General features: G+C 32.5%; 1 protein-coding gene across 1 annotated transcript; it reads right to left on the bottom strand.

The window, feature by feature from the left end:
• Nucleotides 1-8688: 8688 nt before the first annotated feature.
• On the bottom strand, nucleotides 8689-9327 carry LOC110639574 (putative glycine-rich cell wall structural protein 1). The gene has a single exon (XM_021790577.2). The coding sequence runs from the start codon at nucleotides 9325-9327 to the stop codon at nucleotides 8689-8691; it is 639 nt and encodes a 212-aa protein (XP_021646269.2).
• Nucleotides 9328-26543: the final 17216 nt, after the last annotated feature.

Raw genomic sequence — 26543 nt, 5'->3', positions numbered from 1 at the left:
AGTTTTGAAATTTTATGGACTAATGCTGCTGAATTTCAGAAAATGCATAGAAGTAGGAGAGCTGCCACTGCACCAAAACCAGATGTGCCTGACGAGGTGTCGGTACAGGATGAGGCGCCTGCCCCGAGGAGGCGGGGTAGGAGGCCTAGAGCTGCTCAAGTAAAGGAGCAGCCACCACCAGTTCAGGAACAGTCTTTTATGGCCCCGAGTCCCATGGACCCAATGGCAGCTACTCTAGTTGGTTTGCAAAAAACCATCAATATAATGGCACAATATATGGTCCACCCTCCCCAACAGCAGCAGTCCACCGCACCAAGGGGAGAACCTTACAAACAGATAATTAATTTCAAGAAGTTGGTGCCTGGTACTTATGATGTGTTAGATGATGCATATTAGTTTTTGGATTCCTACAAACAAGCAGGGATGGAGTTGCAGTTGACTGATAGGAGACTCATAGAGTGTGTGCAGCATGTCATGGGGCCTATGCCTAGACAATGGATGAATGACTACATATTACCTCGGATGAAAGATTTGTCATGGACCCAGTTTGTGGAATTGTTTATTAATCGGTTTGTACCAGAAAGTTTCAGAGATCAAAAGTAGTGGGCCTTTGAGGCCTTAAGGCAGAATGGCAGGTCTGTAGATAAATATGCTACAAAATTTCTAGAACTGAGCAGGTACGCCTCTACAGCAGTAGCTACAAAAACTATAAAGGTGAAGCGGTTCCTAAAGGAGCTTGATAGGAGGTATGCAAACCTGGCTATGATGTATGATTAGTCTTTTGATGTAGTAGTTGATTGAGCCCAACAGATTGAGATTAGCTACACCGGAGATGATAGTGGAAGAGCAAAGAAAAATAGAGCAGAGGGTTCTTCAGGTGTTCCCCACATGGGTGCTCCGGACAGCGGAGGCTAAAGTAATTATAGAGGAAGAAGCAGGAATAAGAGGAGTGGTTTTAGATACAAATCTCGAGGATTCAGACCATGGTACGGATCCAGCAGTGGTCACAGTTCGGGATACAGCAGTTCTGGGTCTAGTTCAGGATCCTCCCTTGCGCCTTGTGCACAGTGTGGAAGAGGACATTTAGGACCTTGTCTGATGGGTTTAGGAGTATGTTTCAGGTGTGGCCAACCAGGTCACTTTGCTAGGGAATGCCCGTGTTCAGCGAGCCACAGATGGGATCACAGGGTTCTGTTGCAAATGGTCCTCGTCAGTTGTATCCTGGTGCTTCCAAAGATGGCAGCGATCGATTCGATGCAGGTGAGGACAAGGAGGACGTGGATTTGGAGGCGGTCAGAGGTAGAAGTCGAGATCGTGGTTCTGCAACCCAGGGTAGGGGTCAAGCTCGGGTTTTCACCTTGACCCACCAGGATGCTCAGGCTTCCAATGCAGTTGTGGCAGGTATTCTTCTAGTCTGTTCCTATGAGGCTTATGTTTTAATAGATCCGGGTGCTACGCACTCATTTATCTCCTCAGTGTTTGCCATGAGATTAGGTAGAAACCCTACAACTTTAGAATGCCCTTTGTCTGTAGCTACCCCGCTTAGTGACAACATAGATGTAGATATGGTTTTTCTGGGTAGCTCAGTAATAGTGGATGAAAAGATCCTCCCAGCAGACTTGGTTCCTCTACCAGTAATGGATTTCGATGTAATTCTGGGAATGGATTGGTTGGCAACTCATTATGTCACTTTAGACTGCAGGAACAAAAAGGTGTATTTTCACATACCTGGTGTGGAAGAGTTTAGCTTTGATGGTGACAGGAGCGTGGCTCCATATAATTTGGTGTTAGCAATTAGTGCTAGAAAAATGTTGAGGAGTGGATGCCAAGGGTATTTGGCATTGGTGAGAGATACATCTGTAGAAGGTGTCAACATGAAAAATGTTCATGTTTTCAGAGAATTCATGGATGTCTTCCCTGAGGAGCTTCCAGGGTTGCCACCAGGAAGGGAAATAGAGTTTTGCATTGATGTTGTGCCGGGTACAAACCCCATATCAATACTGCCTTACAGGATGGCACCAGCAGAGTTGAAAAAGCTAAAAGAGCAACTACAAGAGCTTTTGGATAAGGGTTTCATACGTCCGAGAACTTCACCCTGGGGTGCTTCTATTCTATTTGTGAGAAAGAAAGAATCTTTGAGGTTGTGTATTGACTATAGACAGCTGAATAAGGTGACTGTGAAGAACAAGTATCCACTTCCTCGGATCGATGATCTATTTGATCAGCTCTAAGGGGCTAGATTCTTTTCCAAGATAGACCTACGATCAGGCTACCATCAGTTGAGAATCAGGAATGAGGATGTGTCCAAAACAGCATTCAGGATAAGATATGGTCATTATGAGTTCTTGGTGATGTCTTTTGGACTCACTAATGCATCAGCAGTCTTCATGGACTTGATGAACAGAGTGTTCAGGCCATTCCTGGACTGTTTTGTCATCGTATTCATAGATGACATTTTGGTATACTCTCGGACCGAGGAAGAACACGTGTGGCACTTGAGGATGGTGTTGCAGACTTTGAGGGAGCACCAGCCATATGCCAAATTTTCAAAATGTGAAATTTGGCTAGAAAGCATCTCATTCTTGGGACACGTGGTTTCTAGTGAAGGCATTCAAGTGAATTCCAAGAAAATTGAGGTTGTAACTGATTGGCTTAGGCCTACAATAGTCACTGAGGTGCGAAGTTTTTTGGGCCTAGTTGGCTACTGTAGGCATTTTGTGCAGGGATTTTCCAGGATAGCAGCTCTCCTAACTAAGTTAACTAGGAAGAATGTTCCATTCATTTGGACAGATGATTGTGAGGAGAGTTTTCAGAAGCTTAAGAAGTGTCTAACCATCGCCCTTGTTTTGACACTACCAATGAGTGGTGAAGGATATACCGTGTACTGTGACGCCTCCAGAGTTGGCTTAGGGTGTGTTTTGATGCAGAATGGAAAAGTAGTGGCTTATGCTTCAAGACAGCTAAAGAGGCATGAGCAGAACTACCCCACCCATGATTTGGAAATGGCGCCTATAGTTTTTGCACTAAAGATCTGGGGACACTACCTGTATGGTGAAATGTACGAGATATACACCGACCACAAGAGTTTGAAGTACATCTTCCAACAGAGGGATTTAAACTTGAGACAAAGGAGATGGATGGAGCTTCTGAAGGACTATGATTGTACCATCCAGTATCACCTGGGAAGGCCAATGTAGTAGCAGATGCTTTGGGCAGAAAATCTTCTAGCAGCTTGGCACACATATTAGCAGAGAAGAGACTGTTGATTTAGGAAGTATATGAGTTGATGGATCAATGTCTGATCTTAGATCTTTCAGATGAAGGGGTATTGTTGGCTCATTTTTTAGTGAAACCAGACCTGTGAGACAGAGTTAGAGTTTTTCAGCACAGAGACCAGCAATTAATGAAGATCATAGAAATAGTACAGCAGGGTGAAAGTGGTGAGTTTGGATTTGCCAATGATGGCGCCCTTATGCAAGGTTCCAGGATATGTGTGCCTGACATGTACAATCTCAGAAATGAAATCATGCGAGAGGCACACTATACACTGTACAATGTCCACCCAAGCTCCACCAAGATGTAAGATGATGTGAAAGATAGTTATTGGTGGAATGACATGAAGAGAGACATAGCAGACTTTGTATCCAAGTGCTTGACTTGTCAGAATATGAAATTTGAACATCATAGGCCGTCAGGGAAGCTGCAAGAGCTCCCTATCCCAGAATGGAAGTGGGAAATGATTACTATAGATTTTGCGACTGGGTTGCCTCGTACCACGCGGGGATATGACTCGATATGGGTAATTGTAGACCACTTAACTAAATCAGCTTATTTCTTGCCTGTGAAGATCACATATTCTGTTGCACAGTACGCCCGACTCTATATTCGAGAAATTGTCAGATTACATGGAGTTTCGACTTCCATAATATCTTATAGAGGGCCCTAGTTCACTTTTCAATTTTGGAGAAAGTTGCAGGAGGCACTTGGCACACAGTTAAACTTTAGTACCGCTTTCCACCCTCAGACAGACGGGTAGTCCGAAAGGATAATCCAGACACTGGAAGACGTGCTTCGCATGAGTGTTTTAGATTTTGGAGGTCAATGGGATGATCAACTACCTTTGGTGGAATTTGCCTACAACAACAGTTATCATTCCAGCATAGGGATGGCACCCTATGAGGCACTATATGGAAGAAAGTGTAGGTCTCCTCTGTGTTGGACGGAAATGGGAGAAGCGAAGGTGCATGATCTAGACCTAGTGCAATACACTTCAGAGATGGTTCCTTTAATTAGGGAACGATTGAAAACAGATTTCAGTAGGTAGAAAAGTTATGCAGATCTCAGACGGAGAGATGTAGAGTTTGCAGTAGGCGACTACGTATTCCTAAAGATTTATCCGATGAAGGGAGTCATAAGATTTGGAAAGAAGGGCAAGTTGGCACCTTGGTATATTGGACCTTTTGAGGTTATTGACAGAGTTGGAGCAGTTGTCTACCGGTTGGAGTTACCACCCAACCTTCTCTCATGTTCATCCTGTATTTCACATCTCCATGCTCAGGAAATACATACCTGATCCTTCTCATGTGCTACAGCAAGATGTAGTAGAGCTGAAAGAAAACATGACATTTGAGGAGCAACCTGTAGCCATAGTGGACTACCAAGTGAGGCAGCTAAGATCAAAACAGATCCATATGGTTAAGGTTTTGTGGAGGAGTCAGTCAGTGGAAGAGTGCACCTGGGAGTTAGAGCGGGACATGCGTAGCAAGTACCCTTATCTATTCAATGTGTAATTCTGTACTTTATTCTGCCTTGTGTAAAATTTGAGGACGAATTTTCTGTAAAGAGAGAAGAATGTAACACCCCAAATTTTTAAATTTATTATTTTGTGAGTAATATTAATATTTTAATTTTATTTAAATTTTAGGAAATTATTTAAAATTTTTCAGATTTTAGAAATCGAGTTTGATTTCTCAAAAATATAAAACTTTGATGATTTTTAAAAATTAATTTAAAGACCACGTAGCAAAACTAAAAATATATTTGGAGTCTACGAATTTTTCTGAGTTTTTTAGAATTTTTCAAAACGTTTGGGCCTCGTTTTCAGTCTCAAGGCAGAGTAAAAAATTCAAAATTTTATATCCTGAATCGGACTGGCCAAATCGAACCGGACCAGATCGGACCAGTCGAATCGGACCGGCCTTTCTTTTCTTCTTCTTCCCTTCCCCGCGCGTCCCGACCTCTCTTCCTCTCTCTCTCATTTTCTCTCTCCTCCCTCCTTCCAGGCCGCGCCGCCGCCTTCCCAGCCTCTCTAGCTTGCCGGCGCGCCGCCTTGCACTTCCCTCCTCGCCGGCCGCTGCCTAGAACGCCGGGAAAGCGCGTGCGAAGACCACCCGATGCGCAGCACGTTGTTTCGGCTTTTCGGCCAAAATTCGGCCAATCCGGCCACCGATTGGGCCGGGTCTTGTGTCAAACACCATCTACACCTCGAGAACTTTCCATAGACACTAAGAACACCAAAATCCATCGAGCGGTTTGCCCAATTTTTGTCCGAGAAGTTTTAGCACATTTCGACTTTTGGGTTAGATTTCTCGCAAACCGTGAACCCCACGAGAAAACCGAGAGTACCAGAGCGCTCCACTCGTCGAGAGCTTCGCGGCAATATAAATTTCAAAATTTTCTGACACTATTTTTCGATGGGTCCCATGAAACTTCGTAGTATTTTTTCGAGCATTAAATGAGCTTATAAAATTTCGTAAAAATTATATACTAGCCCCCGTGTTGTGGGCTTTGTGTAGACACCTTCAATTCATGGAAATTCGACGATTGCCCAGGTCTGTGAAATTTTGGCCAGATAGACCGGCTATCGAAAAAGTCTTGGAATTGGATCGAGATTTTGGCTAGCCCACCATTATCAGACATTTTGAGCGCGTTTTCGGAGTCAGAATCGGCATAGGTAATCTCGAACCTTGCTTTTTTCGTAATTTTCTAGTACTTGAATGGGATTAAAAATCCATAAAATATTCGTGATAGCTCAAAAAATTATGATTCTTTTTGCATTAGCTTAGTAATGTTGTTAAGGACCGCAGGGCAAAGTTTTAAAATTTTTAGAACTCATTTGGGTAGTTTTTGTAAGAAGGTTAAATTATGAGGACTAAACTGTAATTTTACATATTGTGATTGATGACTGTTTGGATGGGCCCAGGAGGGGCTGTGTGATGTGATTGAGTTATGGATATAGAAGTGTGTTTTAAGCCCTTTTTGTAGGTTGGATTGGTCCTAGGTATAGGGGAGACTTTGCCGGATTTTCGGCACGACTTAGGACATATTTGGTCTTTTTTTGGTTTATATTGAGTCAATTGTATTAAATAATTGTAATAAAATTATCAGGTGAGTCGGGACAGCCTTCCTCCTCCGCCCAGCCACCATAGTGACTTCGGTTGAGTCTGTGAATAAAATATTAATTTTAATTGTAATTTCAATATTATTATACGTTCAAGTATACCCATGCATCACTTATAAATATGTATCTATGTAGTTAAATACTAGGTACATTTTATATTGCATTCATAATTGTTAAAGTGCCATGGATGTTGTTGTGGTAATTTAGAGCAGTGTGCGTGAGTTGGCGTGCGTGTGGTGTGGTGTTGGCTATGGACAAGACGGGCAGACACGGCTTGAGATCTTCGCTGGGACCCGATCCTTCGGAGTAGACACGGCTTGAGTTCTTCGCTAGGACCCCGATTTGGTTTATTAAGCGAAAGTTCGAGCTTGAGTTCTTCGCTGGCGCAGTTTGGATTTAAGATGGCTGTATAGGGGATCAGCTCCCATATATGTATTGTTTGACATTATCGGGTGTGTGAGTGCTCCAAATTACCTTTTTGCTGTTGTGATGTGAAAATATTGCCGATGTTGCATTTTACTCTATAGGGTGCATTAGCTTTAGATAGTTATAGAGATTATGGTTAAAATTGATATTTTACTCTCTGAGTTGAACGTCCACTCCTATTCATTATTTTTCCAGGCTACAGGAGGATATTTGTTGTGGTTAACCTGCTTTTCTTCTTCGCAGGTCGTTTATTAATATTTGTATAATTCTGTTAACTCCTAGAATTTTCGCATGTGTTAGAAATATTTATTTGATTTGAGTCTGTAATATAATTACCATGTTGGACTGGATGAGGGAGCTGAGCTCCCATTTATTTTTATGACATTTGAGTATGTGAAAGGTGAGCTGAGCTCCCCAATTGATTATATATTGTGTTTACAGGTCGGGTGAGCCAAAAACTCCCCGTTATAAGATTTATTTTATGATCAGACTCTATCTAGTTGAATTCTTGAAATTGAGCCCAAATGGAGCCTAAATGGGCCTTAGTGCAACTTATTAATTAAATAATATATATTATATTCTTTAATAAAATTTGAGGGTGAGCAAGCTCTTTTGCTGTCATTAATCTTACACAGGTAGGGACCAGAACAGTGTCTTTCCACCTCAAATCCCTAAAACCCACTCTGATAATAAAATATTAATATTTTCATTAAAAATTAATTTATTTTTATGAATTTAACTACTTAAATATTACAATTTTAATAATATATATTATTAATATTATGTTTTAAATTTATATTTCTAATTAATTTTTTTTAAATAAATAAATTTATATTGTATATGATAAATTAAAATAGAACAGAGGATAGATCTCGTTCTCTCAACCTAGTTTTTTTTTGACATCATTGAAGTGTTGCCAGCCACCATTTTTAGCCGATAGCACTTCCCTTTCTCCTTTTATTAATCTTTTCTTTATTTCTTACTGTTTTTATTTTCTTCTTTGATTTTTTTTTTTTTTTTGCCATTTGATATTGTGTTTTTCTTGAAATAATTTTTAAGATTTTGTGTGTTGTTCTCATGGTTTGTATCCTCATTTTGGAGGTTTATGTTCTACTCAATTTAGTGTAGAATGTTGGTTGAAGCTTATTTTGCAGGGCTGAATTTTTTTTTTTTTAGTCTGATGGTGCAATCTATCACTCTAATAAAATTTGTGGTTCATGCCCCTTGTGTTCATTCATACACAATCAATTCCTAAATTTTCAAGCCAGGTACAAAATATTGAAAAAGTTATCCAATCATTTTGAAAATATGTTTGTTTTGTTTTGCCCATGATTTAATTGTTTTAAATGGGGTTTCATGTAAGAACAATAAATTATGTTCTGTTTTGATAGTCTATTTCTAGTATGATCTTTAGAAGAGAGGTTATGTCTTGACCTCAATTCTCTGTGGAATAGAAATGGAGGGAGCGATTCTTACCTTTCTTCCACTCAATTGTCATTTCTATTTTAACCATTTTCTTTGCTATTGTAAATATATCTAAATAATTGATTAAAACGTAATAATAAAATGAAATGTGTACCCCATAAAAATTTAAAATTTATCATAATCAAAATCATTCACTCCAACAATACTTTATTTTTACATAATCTCCTCTCTTGGTAGTACAAAAGACAATTCACTCAATCAAATTAATGTGAAATTCGGACATTTAATAGGAAATGTAGGCAGTGCGAAAGGTTATTTGTATAGAAGGACATCATTGAAAAGGTTCTTGTGATGGCAACTCATGACAAAGCTAATGAAACCAAAACCAATATCCAAATGCTTGTAATGGCAAAGTTGAAGTCTGAAGGAATGCTAAATCAACTTCCAATTGATTTTTTTGGGTGTCCACCACATCCCCATCCCCAACACCCTCCCTGCTGATTTCCACCTCCACCGCTGCCTCCTCCCCAACCCCAACCTCCACCTTCACCTCCTCCTCCTCCTCCTCCTCCACCTCCTCCACCCCCGCCCCCATTTCCTCCACCCCAACCATGGCCATTACCATTTCCTCCACCACCTCCCCCACCCCCATTGCCGCCACCACCCCCACCCCCACCCCCACCACCGCCATTGCCACCTCCTCCACCACCACCGCCACCCCCGCCGCTCATTTTTCCTCTTTTTCTTTTATGTTCTTTATTTTTTCCTTTCCCATTACCACTGCCACTTCCACCGTCACCTCCACCTCCCCCACCGCTACCACCACCTCCCCCTCCTCCTCCTCCTCTCCGACCATTATTCATATTACTTTTGCTATTATATTGAACTTCCTTAGTCGAGTTTGCATCTTTAGCAATATCGCTGCTTCCATGTGAAAGCAAAGGGCTTGCAATAGTAGTGTTAAACTGAGCAACACCATTTGTTTCCTCTATTAAACCATGCAGCTCAATAACCAAAAATGGGCTAAACAACACAGCAAGAAACAAAAAAACTCCGATTTCTCTCACAATCTCCATCTCTAGCTGCCACCTGTCTCATCAACTGGATAGAAACGAGACCTTCTTATAGTCTGGTGATTTGAACTTGAAATAGCCATTGACAGTTAGATACAGTCCCTACAAGATCTACCAAACTTCGACCATTTCATAAAGCTGCAAAAAAGAAGCCCAAAATCATACCACCAGCAGTAGAGTAGTCTTCCTTGCGGCGCAATTTGTCCCCACATATCCATTTTCATTGTTCAGTTATTAAAGCAATGCTTCAATGGCGCACTAAGCGCACACCACTTCAAACCATGTTATAGAATATAAATGAGGACACCTCTTATTTTCTTCTGAATAATAATGATCTTAGCAAATGGCAATCCTTATCTAATAGGCCAATTTAATCCATTCCTAACATGGACAGAAAATGCTGGACCATTCCAACTCTGAGTTATTCATGGGATTTCTAGTGGAACCAAAGTGGGCCATTCAATGCTATAAAATTTGTTTTCCTCGTTTATGTATATGCTTTCAAGTTTCAATTAAGGGTAGCCTTTACATTTTTTGGAAGCATAAAAAATGGGAAGTTTTTTAGTTTGATTTTGTTTTTAGAATTTTGAAAGATTTATTAATTTTATTATGAAGAAAGACGTAGTTTTTTAATTATTATTTAATTTATTAAAAGAAATTTCATTCCATTGAAAAAATAACTAATTTGAATCTTAAATGATATCATATATATGCACCACCATGGAAAGGAACACCCTACGTAAAGGGTACCCTGTCCCATGTACGCATAATATACCCATGTGGTGTGGGGTAGTTGGAGAGAGAAGGTAATGCCTTTTGCTTGACGAATGTGAAAGTTCTTGGTGCCGGCCCATGTGATCAAAGATCCATCAAGGTGAAGATAATCTAATAAAAGCCAACTCGAGACTTTGGTGGATATACATATAGTAGCTAGTTGCTGTGGATCTTTTAGAGGATATAAAGTTTTTTTCTCTGTTATAATAAAAGTAGTTAGCAGCATCTTCTCTATGTGCATTGAGCCTGCTTAGTAAGATTTGTATGCAAGTTGAAAAGATGGAAATTCTTGCACGACATAACGATTTCAATGTTAAACGTCTGTCACCCATTCCAAAGGCCTCAGTGCTTCTTATTATGAAGATGCCTTGAAAAGCAACCACTCAGACGACCACAATTGGATTGATATCACATCCATAAGTTGCAAAATGAAAGATATGAATCTTACAGGCTGACTACACTTTATTTGTGGAAATTAAATGACAATTGGATTGAGGCTTTTTTTCCAATAAAGTGCAAAACTACTGCACATGGAATTTTATTTTTGATGATGGGACATCAATAATACCAGGAGTAAATGGGCTTCAGTAGCCCTTTGCTCTTTTACCTTCCAAAATGGGCTTTTCAGACTACTGACTTGCAAAGCCATACGACAAATTTCTGCTTGGAGCTCGGCAAAATAATTTTAAATCGTATAACGAGTTGAAATAATTTTAAATCAACTTTCTAATTAATTTAGAATTAAATTTTATAATTTTGATAGCGAGTATTATGTTCAATATTTTCATCAGCTCGGGAAATTATTAAAACAATAAGCTTTTGTGACATGTACTATATAACAATAGGATGATGAATATCGAAACCCTAATACCACTCTTCAGTAGCCTTGTTTATAGGCTTACAATCAGGAATCTGCAGCTCTTTAAAAAGTTGCTAGAATGAGAGATTTTATCTCTAATCCTAAATCAACTTGATAAAATAAAATTATATTCAATAAATTTATTACAAAGGTGATAAATTTAAATTTAATAATTTTTATTTTTTATATTTAAGAAACAAAACCAATTAGACTACCTTTAGTCTATATATATATATATATATATATATATATATATATATATATATATATATATATATATATATATATATATATATATATATATATTATCATTTTTCAGTGTGTTTTGTTTTAACTTAGCACGGATATATTCTCCGATGGTTAATAAACCACCTCAAAATGCTAAGTGAAAAAATTAAAAAAAAAAAAAGGAAACAAACACTAATATCCAAACACATTGTGAAAACTAAAAATAAGACCAAACACCAAAGAAAAAAAAAAGAAAAACTAAACAGTAAGGAAACAAAAATAGCAACAGCAAGCGAAATTTATCATAGAAGAATAAAAAAAAAAATAGCAAAAGGTAAGGGGGACAACTAGATTTATGACTCAAAATTTTAATGGGATTTAGAAAGATTTTTTCTTAATTTGAATAGAAAAAATATTCTTAATATAATGAAGAATTATTTTCTATATTAGGGTAAAATTTCTGTTTTAGTTTTAATTCTAAATTGAATGAAATTCCTAATTAAATTATTACTAACACCTTATTTGGATAGGCGGAAAAGGGAGATGAAGGAAAATAATAAAAAGAAAATAAAGCTGAAAAGACATTTTCTCTTGTTTGGATAGAAGAAGGAAAATAAGGAGGGAGAGGAAGGAAAATAATAAGAGGAAAATAAAGTTAAAAAGACATTTTCTCTTGTTTGGATAGAAGAAGGAAAATAAGGAGGGAGAGGAAGGAAAATAATAAGAGGAAAATAAAGTTAAAAAGACATTTTCTCTTGTTTGGATAGAAGAAGGAAAATAAGAAGGAGAGGAAAATTTGTTCTATTTTTCTATAGTTATTTTCCTTCAATTTGAAGAGAAAATATGAAATCAAAGAATCAAAGTAGCTTATCCTTTGTCATTTTTTTTAATTTTCCATCCTTTATTTTTTATTTATCCAAACACAAGGAGAAAAAATAAGTGATGGAAAAAAAAATTCCTTCATTTATTTTTCTTTCTCTCCAATAATTTATCAAAATAGAGTGTAAGAAAACTAACACTATAAATAAGAGTATTACAGAGAGATTAATTTGGCTTTATCCATGGAGAAGGGTTTTGCCCTTAGAATGGGGGATTTTGCCTATTACTGAGGAGTGGCTTTTGCCCATTTTGAAGAAAAGGCTTTTGCCCATTAAGAAGTGATACTTACTTATCATTACAATCACATAGAGGGAAAGAAACTTCGATCTAAGATAGAAAAGGATACAGTCTAAGAGAAATGGATTATTATTTATTGTAGTTGAAGACATCCTTTGTGGTATAGTAGTTGTAGTAGTAAATATATTAAATTATATATAGAAGAGATTGAGATAATTAACTAATCTATTTACTATTAGCATATTAACAGTTTATTGTGAGAGATCTAGGGTGTAATTGGGATGATAGATAAATAATTTTGAGCTTGCATTTAATAATTTATTATTGATTATAGTAGAATGTGATATTTGGATGTAACTCTATGTTGGAAAGTTGAATTACATAAATATTAATATTTTATATATTTAGTTTTTTTATAATTTACACGTTTTTGTGGTGCACAATAAATACCATCAAGGCCTTATTCGGCAATATTAATTGTTTTAGTAGCTGTTAATTATTTTAGTAACTGTGAACTATTTTACTAGCTGTTAGCTGTTAGATATTAACTATTAATGGATAGTTATTTATATAGTTATTAAAGTAAAAATGTATAGTAAAAATAATTATTAAATTAATTATTAACTATAAAAATAATGATATAATCTTGTTGAATCTAGTCAAAATACTCCTTTAATTTTTAAAAATTGAGAGGGTTAACTTTTCATGAATAATTTCTTTCAATCTCTAAATATTAATATAAATATTATGTCACCAAATAATATAACACTATGTTAAAAGTTATTATCAAACAAGAGTCCAAGTGAAAGTAGGGATTGATGCACCACACGTATGCAAGTCTGAAGGGTCGCCACAAAATCGATTGAAAGGTTCAAACCTTGCTTGGCTAGGATGTCAGCAACAGAATTTTTCAGAGTGTTTTGGCTTTGCAGTTGCGAGGGTAGAAGATTATGCTAATACAATTATGATACAAAGTGGAGCGAGAGGGTAGCGTAGAATTGCTGGCATGACTAAATACGAGTTGAGTTGACAGCGCAATTTGGTCGTAGCCAGCCCATAAAGACAAATTCAATTACTACGTAGGTGTTGCTAAGCCATCTGATCTGTGGACTTAAAAAATGGTTTTTTGTTCACACCACACTACCATTCTACAATGTGGGCCTTAAACTGCTTTTTCGGCTTCGAGGCTTCACACTTGCTATATAACAATTATTTATTTAAAAATTTTAATAAATGTGTAAAATTTTATTATAAAATCAATTATATTAAAATCACCTTTTCAATTAAAATAAACAAACTAAAAAAAATATTGAGAAAAAGGTGAGAAAAGAAAAAAAAATAGTCATTAGGGTGATGAAATCAGAAGATTTCAATGTATTTTCATTTTTATTTAATTTTTTTTATAGAAATAGATTAATAGTTGATTTACAATTATTTTATTTGTAGAAATTATACGAGCCACGCTGGGGTCCATACAAAGAAAAATCCCAATGTCATAAGACCAAATCCAATTAAAAAAAAGAAAACCTTGATATTGGAGTCCAAGTCCAACAAGTGGTGTTTTTAAAATTAAATAAATAGAAAAAAATTACTAAATAAATAGATAATGTTTTATATTAAAATAATCTTTTATATATTATTTAAATTTTTTTTTATCGGCGATATGAGAAATATTTGCACATCAAATTCAGTAATAAGAATGGACTATTATTAAAATCATAATAAATTTAATAGAATTCTTATTTTTATAAAAACTCAATACACATACACTTTTATAAGTAATGTGAAACGCTGAGATGCCTATTATTTAAGCTTCACTAATAGTGAAATTATATTAAAAATTTTCATGGGTTTACATGTTATTTGTAGCACTTTTTTATGTATGCTTTTTGTGTGTAACTTTAAAAGAGAAAAATCTTGTCAATTCTTATTGTTTCAATGATTTCTTTCTTTTTTTTTTTTTTCTAGAAGGAAATGTAAAAGTTTTTGTTGGAGCATTTAATTAAATGTGTGATACTTTTTAACTATTGTTTCAGTCAATAATCTTTTTGTAAGTTCAATTTGACAGTCATTATTCCAAGATTTGCTCTAAAAAAAAAAGATTTATCTATTATCAATCAAATAATAAATTAATGTACAGACAATCTCAATAAAAAAGGAGTTAAAATCTTAAAAATTGAGAATAAATATAACTTTATGTTAAAAGAGAGTAAATTTCATCATCATTGATATAAAACTAAAAAAAATAAAAAAAAAGAAAGAAAAAGAAAAAGGAGAAAAAGAATTACCACCTACTCAAAGGTTGAAAAAAAAGGGGAAAATGGAAAGAATGGTGGAGGATTTCTAAAGAGAGGAAGGAATAAACTTGTTAGATACAATAACAATAGTACTATTAATAATTACAATATTCAGAGTATTATGATTAACACAGATTAAAGAGTTTTTTTTTTTAAATAAAAAATAAATTATAGATAAAATTTTAATTTTAAAAACTTTTGAGGGGTCATGGTGCCCCAAACTACAAGGGATTTTGCCCCTGCCCTTACTCTTGTTTTAATCGTTCATACTTTTTTTTTTCTTTGTTTTTTTATTATTAGGGGTCATGGTGCCCCAAACTACAAAGAATTTTGCCCCTGCCCTTACTCTTGTTTTAATCGTTCATACTTTTTTTTTTCTTTGTTTTGTTATTATTAGGGGTCATGGTGCCCCAAACTACAAGGAATTTTGCCCCTGCCCTTACTCTTGTTTTAATCGTTCATATATTTTTTTTTCTTTGTTTTGTTATTATTATTTTCTTTAAAAGATCATTTATTTCAGGACAAATAGATATTCGTATTTCTAAAAAAAAAAAAGTATTTTCGTATAGGGGAAATAAACCTCCATTGTCCAATTAAATAACAAGTCAAGTCTCTAATGTGTATACATATATATTAAAAGTAGGAATTTCTTCCAGCAGTTGTCATGATCATGAAAATTGGGGTTTCTGTTGTGCATATATTCAACAGCCGACTGCTCGTAATTGCTGAAACTATGGACTTATTCATATTTATATATATAGTAAAACTTCATTAGTTGACATGAACCCACCATTAATTCAAAACATGCTATGTATTGTTTCTTCAATTCTTTGGCATTTTCTTTCTTCTTTTCAATTCACACCATATTATTTCTTTTTCATTTTTCTCATAATAACTATTTTTCAAGTGAATAGCGTTCCCCTTTCATAAAATAATGAATTAAAAATAAATTTAACCGATGGTTAATTTGGTTCCAATAAACTCCTCTCCTCTATAACCCATATCAACTTTGTTATTGTGTTATATATAGGATATGGAATAACTTTCTACTGGTTTTAGTTTGTGCACCTCCATTAATGGTTTTAGTTTACCTTATGAATATTCAAGTTTGAACAAGTTTTTAACCTTAATCAAATATTTTAATTTATCCTAATTAATATGTAGGTACAATGGACTATCAATGAATTGACTTGCTACAGTGACTAGGCACATTTATTTATACCAACTTGAACAATTTTGATCCTTTTCTTCTTCCCATACAACAATTTATAATGCAAATAGCTTGGAGTCCATCTCAATCAAATCCTACTTAGCCAGCTCAGTGCTCTGTCATGCATGTAAATATATATGCCTCTTGAATCAATCGCGCTATCAATTATCATCATTAGGTTAATTGGTAATAAAATAAATCAACTTAAAATTTGAATCAATGAGTTAGCTAATTTGTGTAAAAAATTGTTAAGTTCTAAAGAGGTGTTTGGTTTACCTGTTGGGTTCAGCTGATAGCTGATAGACACCCAAACAGGTAAATTGTGGTGTTTAAAAATACAAATTGTGATGGGCAATCGATATGATACCCATCACCGTAGCTTGTATCGCCTCTTTTTTTAGAAATTTTTTTTCTTTGATAGCTGATTTGATTTTATTTTTTATTTTGACCATATTATCCTTTTTTATTTAATTTGAAAATTAATATTATTAATATTTTTATTTTTTTATTTATAATTTTAATATTTTAATTAATGTATTTCAACTTTGTTAAAATATTTTTTATTAATAACATAAAATATAAAATATTTATTTATATCAAAAAACTTAAAATTAATTATAAATTTTTCTATTAACAATAATAATTATTTTATTATTTTATCTATATTTTTAAAATTATTTAATTATCTTAAAAAAATAATTATTTTCTTATTTCAATAATAAAATAAATGATATAATACAAAAGATTAATAATTATATATTTATTTAAATAATATAATATATTAATTTAATAATTATATATTTAATTTAATAATAAAATAAATAATATAATGTAATAAATTTATAATTTTATATTTATTTAAATAATAAAATAAATTATATGATATATACCCTTATTAGTCATTTCACATATTAACAATAATAATTAAATATAATTTTATCAAACACTTAATATATAAAATATTTATCATCAATCATCGCTTATCACCAATGTACTTTATAAGTTGTATTCAACAATTAATCCAAACAGGCCCTAAGTTCAAGTTTCAATTAGAGATAAAAAATCACGGAACCGTTAAATTAAAATAGCACCGTTGTTTTATAAAGCCCAAAATAATAAATTCAAAATTCAAAGATATGTACTTCACCTATTTGTGCTTTACATGGGTTGTTGCAGACAAAAGATTGGAAAAACACATTAAAGAAAAAAAAAGGAAATATTAAAAAGTAAAAAAATAAAAACAAAGTTATCTGCATACATGAAATGTGACATAATACTCCCACCATTAGTGCACACAAGTTCGTCAACCACATATCCATCAAAGACTTCCATTATTCAAATGGCAAGCCGAATTCAATTATCAAATGCATCCCACTTTTTCACCACCAACAACAAATTGAACACTTAATAATGATGATTGTATTATGCAATATAATTATAATGATTTAAAAAAAAAAAAAAAAAAGGCACAGAGACAAACCGGTTTGTCATTTACGCGTTTGGGAGATATTCATCAAGCTTGGTGAGGTCAGGATGACTTGATATTGAAGTAAGAATCAACCTCATGTATAGATATCTATAAAATGAATCCTATATTTTTTTTTTTCGGTTTCTTGTATTAGTAAATTATTAATTTGCTTAGATCAACTTGAAGGTGCTTTTGCTATCTATTGAACAAACCAGTGGTAAGTTATATAATTAATATTGATTAAGATGTAATCGATGTTAACGGATTACCATACTACATAGCATTCGGATAAAATTGAAAGAGAAAATGAACAATCTATTTGCTTGCCTGGCGATCATAATATTTAGTTGTTTAAGATCAATTAAATTGGTCTTTAGTTGCTGTTTTGGTTGATTTTTGCGAGTCTTTTCCGTTGTATTCAAGTGGATAGACAAGTTTCAGACAACAAACACCCACATATCTTAGAGTACAAAACCAACCTAACCACAGTTTCAGATGGAAACACGAATTGACACTAATCATCTGATTAAATAATTACACTTAATTAATGATTGTTAGCTTGTATGAGTAGAGCATAACTTCACACCAAATCGTTTCCGTTAATTTAATTATTGATTTGATACACAGAGCTTGTTTGGTATTATTGTTAAAACTGCTGTTGATAAAATTATTTTTTAGATATATTAGTTAGAGAGTATTAAAAAATAATTTAAAATTAAATTTGGTAAGTTTTAGTTATAAAAATACTAAAATAACAAAACAATTTTTTTTAAATTATTTTTTTCAATAGCATCAATAGTAATTTTATTCAGAACAACAGTTTAAACCTCCAAACGCAATGTTAAATAGGCACATAATTGATAGAATACAACATCCAACTAATTAAACCGATTCCTAATAATGTAGAATGTTTGGGCTATACTTGCATAATCCTCCCTTTTCAATAACTCTTCCAATAAAAGTTATAACTATTAACTTAATTATTATTATTAAATTCACGTCATAATCTTTAATTAAGATTTAAGTATAAACTCGACATTTATAATTAATAATAAAAAAAATAAATCTTATATCCACATACATATATAAATTAATCTGACCTAATAAATTACAAAAATAATTAATTAGTAATTGAATAAAAATATAAATTATAATAATAAACTTTGATTTATTTAAAATAAACTGTTTTTATAATTGTGAATTTAAGCCCTTGTCGATGTTTAGTAAAAATAAATAAATTATAAATTTAAACGGATCTGAATTTTATTCAAATAAAATAAAAGAAATAAAGAGATGGGAAGGAACAAGCGAACAACAATAGGAAAAGTGGACATAAAACACGAGTTTTCTGTCGAAGAATTTATCACTATTTGCACGTGGGGGATAAGAAGGACAAGGTGGAAAGGGAAGTTTGTGTTTAACATGTGATTGAAGCCGACAAAGTTGACGTTGTAGAGAGCGCATGCGGTGTATATCTTTGTTCATAATTATGTGAAATTTATTTATTTATTTTTTAAATTAATTAATAATGCACATATATAAATAAGAAAGGCATACATAATTTTATTAAAATATGCTTAAATCTTATATCTATGCACATAAATTTTTTTTTAATTTATGAAAACGTTTCGCTCTTCGTAAGGAATCCAAAACATATTTCCTTAATTTATTCTATTATATTTTTTTCAATTAATTTATAATTTAATTATATATTTGTAATGATTCACATATCCGTATATATGCATCACCACATCTATGATATACCAAACTAAGCTCACTTCAATTCCACTCTTCCTCCTTTGTTTGCTCTTTTTTAAGGAATCCAAAATATATTTCCTTAACTTATTCTCTCATTTTTTTTTTAATTAATTTCTTGTTTAATTATATTTTTAACATGATTCACGCGTTTATATGCATCACAACATCTCCGGTTTACCAAACCAAGCATACTTTAATTCCACTCTACCTATAACTATATGCATGTTGGTTTATGATTTACTAAAAGAGTGAACTTGAACCAACCTTAAATCTCAAGGTTTCGTTTCGGTTCAATTTGATTTGATTCAAATCTAACAATCCATATTTTTTTTCAATTTTCTTTTTTATTTCTTTAAATGAAAAAAATCTGATTTGACTCTAGTTGATACAATTTTGATATGGATCATTCATGATTTAAATGAAACACAAGTTTAAGATATAATTTTGATCTCATTTAAATTGGTCTAACAATTACCAAGTCTATCATACTCCGCTAGTGTCTAGGGATAGCAACGGGTAGGGTACCCATAAAAATCACCTCATCCGAACTCGAACCCGACTAATATTATCAAAACTCAAACCCGTCCAAAAACCCAATTAAAATTTATTCTTAACTATTCGAATTCGTCCCAAACTTGATTATTATGACTTGAAAAAAACTCAAACTCATTTAATTTATTATATTTTAATTAATATTTTACATAAAAAAATTATTTTGATTAATAATTTATATTTTAAAAATTTAATAATTTCATAAAATATTTAAATTCTATTTTATATAAAATAAAATATATAAAAATTAATAAATATTATTATAAAAAATATATATTTTATATTTAATTAAATATTTATATACACATATTCAAGTAATGAATACCCAACATATAAAACTCGAAGCCATTATGAGTATTATTTTTCAAATACAAACCTATTATAAACCCAATTAAATAATATCTAAACTTATTTTTTTAAAATTTGATCAAATCGGGTTCCGTAAAAATCCAACCAGTTGCCTAGTGTCCAGTAGTAGTCTATTTAAAATCTAAGAAAAAGATTCTCATTAAGGAATAATCTATCTCAGTCTTATTATCAATTAGTTGTTTTTTTGTTAATTTTTGTTTGCTAAGAACACCTTTTAGTTAAATTAATTAATATTTTTATATTTATAATTAGAAATATTTTCCAATCTATTTTCGCACATTAAAATTTATTTCTTCCTTCCCACAATCTTAAATGAATACTATTATTCCATATTGATTTGATACATTTCAAATTTTTAAATAAGCATAAAATATTTTTGAAAAAGATTAAATTTGGATAGATAAAAAAGAGAGTTCTCATTTTTATTATATTGAACTAATTTTATTGAATTGAATTAATTAAAATAAATTAAAAGTTAGTCTGTAAAGTATGCTAAAAACTATAGGTTAGTCTCTTTATTTTAAATTTAAAATAAATTAGTCCCTCCGGTTTTGTTCAATTCCTCAATTCAATTTGTTCTAATTTGCAACTAATTATAAGTTAAATGAGTAAAAGACTCATAATTTTATTTTTAATTTAAAATAATTAAGTCACTCAAATTTTATTTCTGTTAATAAAGTAATTTCTATATTTAAATTTTATATATAAATAATTATATTTAAATGATTATATATTTTATATTTAAAATATAATATACACAAATATTATGTTTAAAATATAATAATTTTTTATTGATACAACTTTTTCCTTAAAAAGAGGTTTTAGTAATTAGATGTATACTTTTTCCTTTCATAAGAGATTTTTTTTTTTTACTAAATCTTTACGCTATTACTGCTCAAAAAAGATTTTTACGCAACTTTCTTCAAGATGCTTAGGCCATTCTCTCTTTTCTCTAGCAAAAAGAAACGCTTAACCATCCCTTTCAAAGACTACACTAACAAGTTCACCACTCTAACAAAAAGGTAAAACGTCAATCCATAAAAAGAAAATCAAGATTTCGGTTTGGTTTGATCTTTAGAGAAAACAAATGGGTTTGTCGAAGGTAGAAAAAGCATGCAAGGAGCATCCATACACAATCAAAATCAAGGGGGGTACTTTGTCTATCATGCGTAAGGGAAAGATTACATCAACTTTTAAGTAGTTGTTTGAAGCAACATAAAAACAATGGCAGCGATGGCTGGACCATCATATTCTTCTTTGATGTCTTTTTTCTCTTCTTCATCTTCGAACTACATATCCTCTAATTCATCATCATGATCATCGTCATCAATGAAACATGTTTGATAATATGAGTTTCATATCTTTCAGGGTGAATGCAAGAAATGGGCTAAATAAGAGTATTATGGTTTTGAAATTGATTAAATTTTAATCCAGATTTAAATCGTAATATAACTGTTTTGAAATTGATTTTCAATACACTAATTAAATAAAAGCTTATTATTATGTTCAACACCTAACTGATTGAAAATACTAAAAATTGAATGATGCAAGGAAGAAGTAGTTGGAAATCATTTCACATATGGTGAATTATTGGAGGATTTATAAGCTAATTGTGACAAAGAATTAATCAAATTTCAAATATGTTGTTCCAAAATAGTCCAAGAGGGGGTGAATTAGACTTAAACAATTTTTCAACCCTTGCTTGTAGCCTAATGAAAAATTGTGGATTTGTTCAACTAGTATATATAATGAAAGTGATATGTATTTCAAGAAAGTGTCCATAAATTATAATTCAAGCCTCAATAAATATTTATAGCAATTTTTTACATAACATGCATCACAAAATATTTAACTAATTTCTCAACCTACTCAATATATCTTCAAGTATATCAATTCAATCTATTCAATCAACATTTTTTAGTAGCACCAAAAATTATATCATCAACATATATTTGCACAATGAGCATATCATTATGATTTTTTTTAACAAAAAGTGTTGTGTCCACTTTACCTCTTTAGAAATCGTTTTATAAAAGTAATTTACTAAGCCTTTCATACCATGCTATAGGAGCTTGTTTTAAACCATATAAGGTTTTAGTAAGTTTATAAACATAATTTGGATGCTCATGATTTTCAAAGTCTAGAGGTTGTGCAACATACATTTCCTCATCAATATAACCATTTAAAAATGCACTCTTAACATCCATTTGATAAAGCATAAAATTCTTGCAATATGTAAAGGTACACAACATTCTAATAGCTTCAATTCTAGCAATCGGAGTAAAGATTTCATCAAAATCAATATCTTCCTCTTGGTTGTAGCCTTGAGTCACTAGTCTAGCTTTGTTTCTAACAACATTGCCTTTTTGATCCATTTTGTTTCTAAAAACCCATTTAGTACCAATAATTGAATGATTTTAGGTTTAAGAACCAAATTCCAAACCTTGTTTCTCTCAAATTGATTGAATTCTTCTTGCATGGCAAGAATACAACTTTTATCATTTTGAGCTTCTTCAAAACATTTAGGTTCAATTTGTGAAACAAAGACAACATTACTAAAATATTTTCTCAATTGTGCTCTAGTCATTATCCTTTGAGATGGATCATCAATGATGTCTTCTTTAGGATGATTTATATGGAATCTTCATTCTTTAGGTAAATCTTTATGTTGGGGCTCATATACTTGTAATTCTTCCAGATTTGGCATTTCTTCATTGTTTTGATCATTGTTGGCATTATGGACGTCTGTTATGGTATCTCCTTGAGTTTCTTCAACTTTATCATCATTTTGTTCCTTTTCTTGACTTGATTTTATATTTTCTTTTTCAAACATCAGCTCATTATTATCATAAAAAACATCTTTCCCTCTAATAGAAGGGTTAGCATCATCAAACAAAAAATGAATAGTTTCTTCAACAACTAGTTTTCTTCTATTAAACACTCTATATGCTTTACTCTTTGTTGAGTACCCAAGAAAGATTCCTTCATCGGATTTAGCATCAAATTTCATCAAGTTATCCTTTTTGTTATTTAAGATATAACACTTACATCCAAATGCTCTGAAATATAAAATATTTGGTTTTCTTCATTTCCAAAGCTCATAGGAGGTCTTTTTCAAAATTGATCTAATCAAAATTCTATTCAACACATAGCAAGAAGTATTAATAGTTTCAGCCCAAAAATACTTTGGCAAATTATTTTCATTCAACATGGTTCTAGTCATCTCTTACAAAGTCTTATTTTTCCTTTCTACAACCCCATTTTTTTGAGGAGTTATAGGAGCTGAAAAATTATGGTTGATTCCATGTTTATCATAATATTCTTCGAACAAATGATTTTCAAATTCAGTTCCATGATCACTCTTTATAGATGTGATGCAAAAACCCTTTTCATTTTGAATCATTTTACTAAAAGAGGTGAGTTTTTCAAAAGTTTCATCTTTATAAGCAAGGAATAATGTCCATGTATATCTTGAATAATCATCAACAATAACTAAAGCATATGTCTTCCCACCAAGACTAGTAGGAGACACGGGTCCAAACAAATCAAGATGAAGCAATTCTAATGGCCTATTAGTAGAAACAATATTTTTAAATTTAAAAGATGCTCTAGTATGCTTTTCTAGTGCACATGCCCTACATTGAAATTTATTTTCATAGTTAATCTTAGGAAGACCTTTAACAAGTTCTTTCTTAGACAATTTTGAGAGTGTATGCATGTCCTAATCTTCTATGCCATAAATAACTAAAATTATCAAAAGATACTAGACATGTACTATGATTAGTTTCAAAGTTATTCATGTCAAACAAGTAAACATTATTAGACCTATTGGTAGTGAACAATGTGTCATTATCTAAGTTATTGATTGTACAATGAGAAAAAGTGAACTTTACCTCAAAACCTTTATCACAAAGTTGGCTTATACTTAGCAAGTTGTATTTCAAACCTTCAACAAGTGACACATCTTCAATGCAAGGTTTGGTTCCAATTGTGTCATTTCCAATTATTTTTCCCTTTCCTTTATCTCCAAATTTCACATGTCCTCCATCTACCATTGTGATTTTTGAAAACTTGTCCTTTTCACCAGTCATGTGTTTTGAACAACCACTATCTATATATTATTTTTCACCTTCCTTCATCCCTTTGAAGCAAACCTGAAATTTAATCATTTAGCTTTAGGTACCCAAGCAATTTTGGGTCCTTGGAGGTTAGTGACTTTAGGTAAGGTTCCCTTTGGCACCCATACCTTCTTTACCTTAAGGAGACCTTTTCTAATTGCACATGAACTAATCATATGACCTCTTTGATTTCAATAATAACATGTGACATTAGGCAAGGAGGATGTAGATGCTTTAATGAAATGATTCTTGTATTTTCCATAGTTCATGAAACCATCAAAACCAATTCCATATTTTTCACTTGAAATTTTTTGGTTTCACAGAAGTATATCTAGAGTTTCTTTTCCTTTTGTAAATTTTGCCAAATTACTTTTCAAGGATTCTATTTTAGCTTCAAAAACCTTATTTTTCTCAATAAGCTTTTCACAAGTTTTTTTTTTGAGTTTTTCAACTCCAAATCTAGCTCATTAAATAAGGCAATTTGTCCTTTGTAAAATTCATTTTCTTTATACACATTGGACATAGCAATATTTTGTGATTTCAATGATTTAATTTCTAAATTCATTTTAGTGCATCTTCTCTTATAGTGTCTGTACTCATCATAAACTTTAGCAAATGCAAGTTCAAGTTCTTCTGCATTAGGGGGTTCAAGAGAATTTACCTCATTATCACTTTCTTCTTCCTTTTGTGAACTTTCAGCTTTCTCTTGAAATGCCATCATACAAAGATGAGCAGTCTCTTTGTCACTTGATTCATCATTTGAAGATTCTTCACTATTGCTCCATACAACTTTCATAGCTTTCTTGCTCTTGTCTTCTTTTCCTTTCTTCTTTTTGAGCAATGGACATTTGGGCTTGCTATGTCCGGTTTATGAAATTCATAACATACAACCTCTTCTTTTGATTCCTTGAAATGTTTATCCTTGGGATTATACTTTTTCAAGAATTTATTGTATTTACTTCCTCCATTCTTGAAAGCTCTTTTGAATTTCCTTGCAAGCATAGCAATTTCTTCATCATCATCACTTGAAGCACTTGAGTTGTCACTTGAGTCAACTTTAAGTACAAACCCTTTCTTCTTCTTTTCATCCTTATTGGACTTGAGAGCAATGCTTTTCTTCTTCTTTTGCTCATTTTCAACTTCATCTTTCTTATATACCATCTCATGTGCAATGAGAGATCCAATGAGTTCATCATAGGTGAATGTTCTAAAATCCTTGGTATCTTAGATAACCGTAGTCTTTGCTTCCCAAGATTTTGGAAGTGATCTAAGAATTTTCTACACAAGTTCGACTTCCTCAAATCTTTTACCAAGTGCTTTAAGGAGATTGATAAGATCCATAAACCTTATACTCATATCTGCAATTGATTCACCTGGTTTCATCTTAAATAGCTCATAATCTCAGATAAGGAGGTTTGCTTTGGATTCCTTAACGACATCCGTTCCTTCATAAGTGACCTCAAGCTTATCCCAAATTTTCTTAGCAGTTTGACATCCTGAAACACAATTGTATTCATTAAGGTCAAGTGAACAACGCAAAATATTAATAGTTTTAGCATTTACGGAAATTTTCTTCTAATCATTGTCATCATATTCATCTTCAATTTTAAGAACTTTGGTGTTTCCTTCACCATCTTTTTGTGGAACATATGGACCCTTTTTAATAATTCTCCATGTGTCAATATCCACAGATTGTATAAAATTTCTCATTCTAACTTTCCAAAATGAATAATTTGTGCCATTAAAGAGTGGTGGTCTAGTAATTGAGTAACCTTCAGCTAGTGGTGCGGGTATACCGGCGGTGTTACTAGATGAACCAACCATTGGGGATCACTCCAAGGTTGTGACACCTTAAGCAAGAGAGACAAACTCTGATACCAATTTGTTGTCCCAAAATAGTCCAAGAGGGGGGTGAATTGGACTTAAACAATTTTTCAGCCCTTACTTGTAGCCTAATGAAAAATTGTAGCTTTATTCAACTAGATACTCCTATACATAGTGAAAGTAATATGTGTTTCAAGAATGTGTCCCTAAATTGCAATTTAAGCCTCAATCAATATTTATAGCAATTTTTGACATAACATGCATCACAAAATATTCAACTAATTTCTTAACCTACTCAATATATCTTCAAGTATATCAACTTAATCTATTCAATCAACATTCAATATCATGTATAGATATTAAATTACACAAAAGTAAAGAGATTAAGGTTAGAAAAATCAAATACAATGATTTTTATAGTGGTTTGGCTTAACTAGCCTACATTCACTCTCTCAAAGAACCCTCTTTGAGTCTTCTCTCCACTATTTGCTCTTTTAAAGGCAAGAGACCAAAAGCCATTTACAAATTCTTCAACTCCAAGCTTTTACCAAGGTAGCTTGAACCCTTAACAAGTGTTATGCTAAGCACTCACACCCACAAGCTTCAATAGGTGCTTGTACAACCTCTCTTAAATGTAATTTAATGT

This window comes from Hevea brasiliensis, chromosome 9 (genome assembly GCF_030052815.1).
Source record: "Hevea brasiliensis isolate MT/VB/25A 57/8 chromosome 9, ASM3005281v1, whole genome shotgun sequence".
Taxonomy (NCBI): domain Eukaryota; kingdom Viridiplantae; phylum Streptophyta; class Magnoliopsida; order Malpighiales; family Euphorbiaceae; genus Hevea; species Hevea brasiliensis.
Note: the sequence above shows the minus strand (reverse complement) of the source record. Positions and strands in the feature narration are given on the sequence as shown.

Excerpts from the sequence above, each read along its gene's own strand:
- LOC110639574 (XM_021790577.2), bottom strand. The coding sequence starts at position 9,327 with ATGGAGATTGTGAGAGAAATCGGAGTTTTTTTGTTTCTTGCTGTGTTG.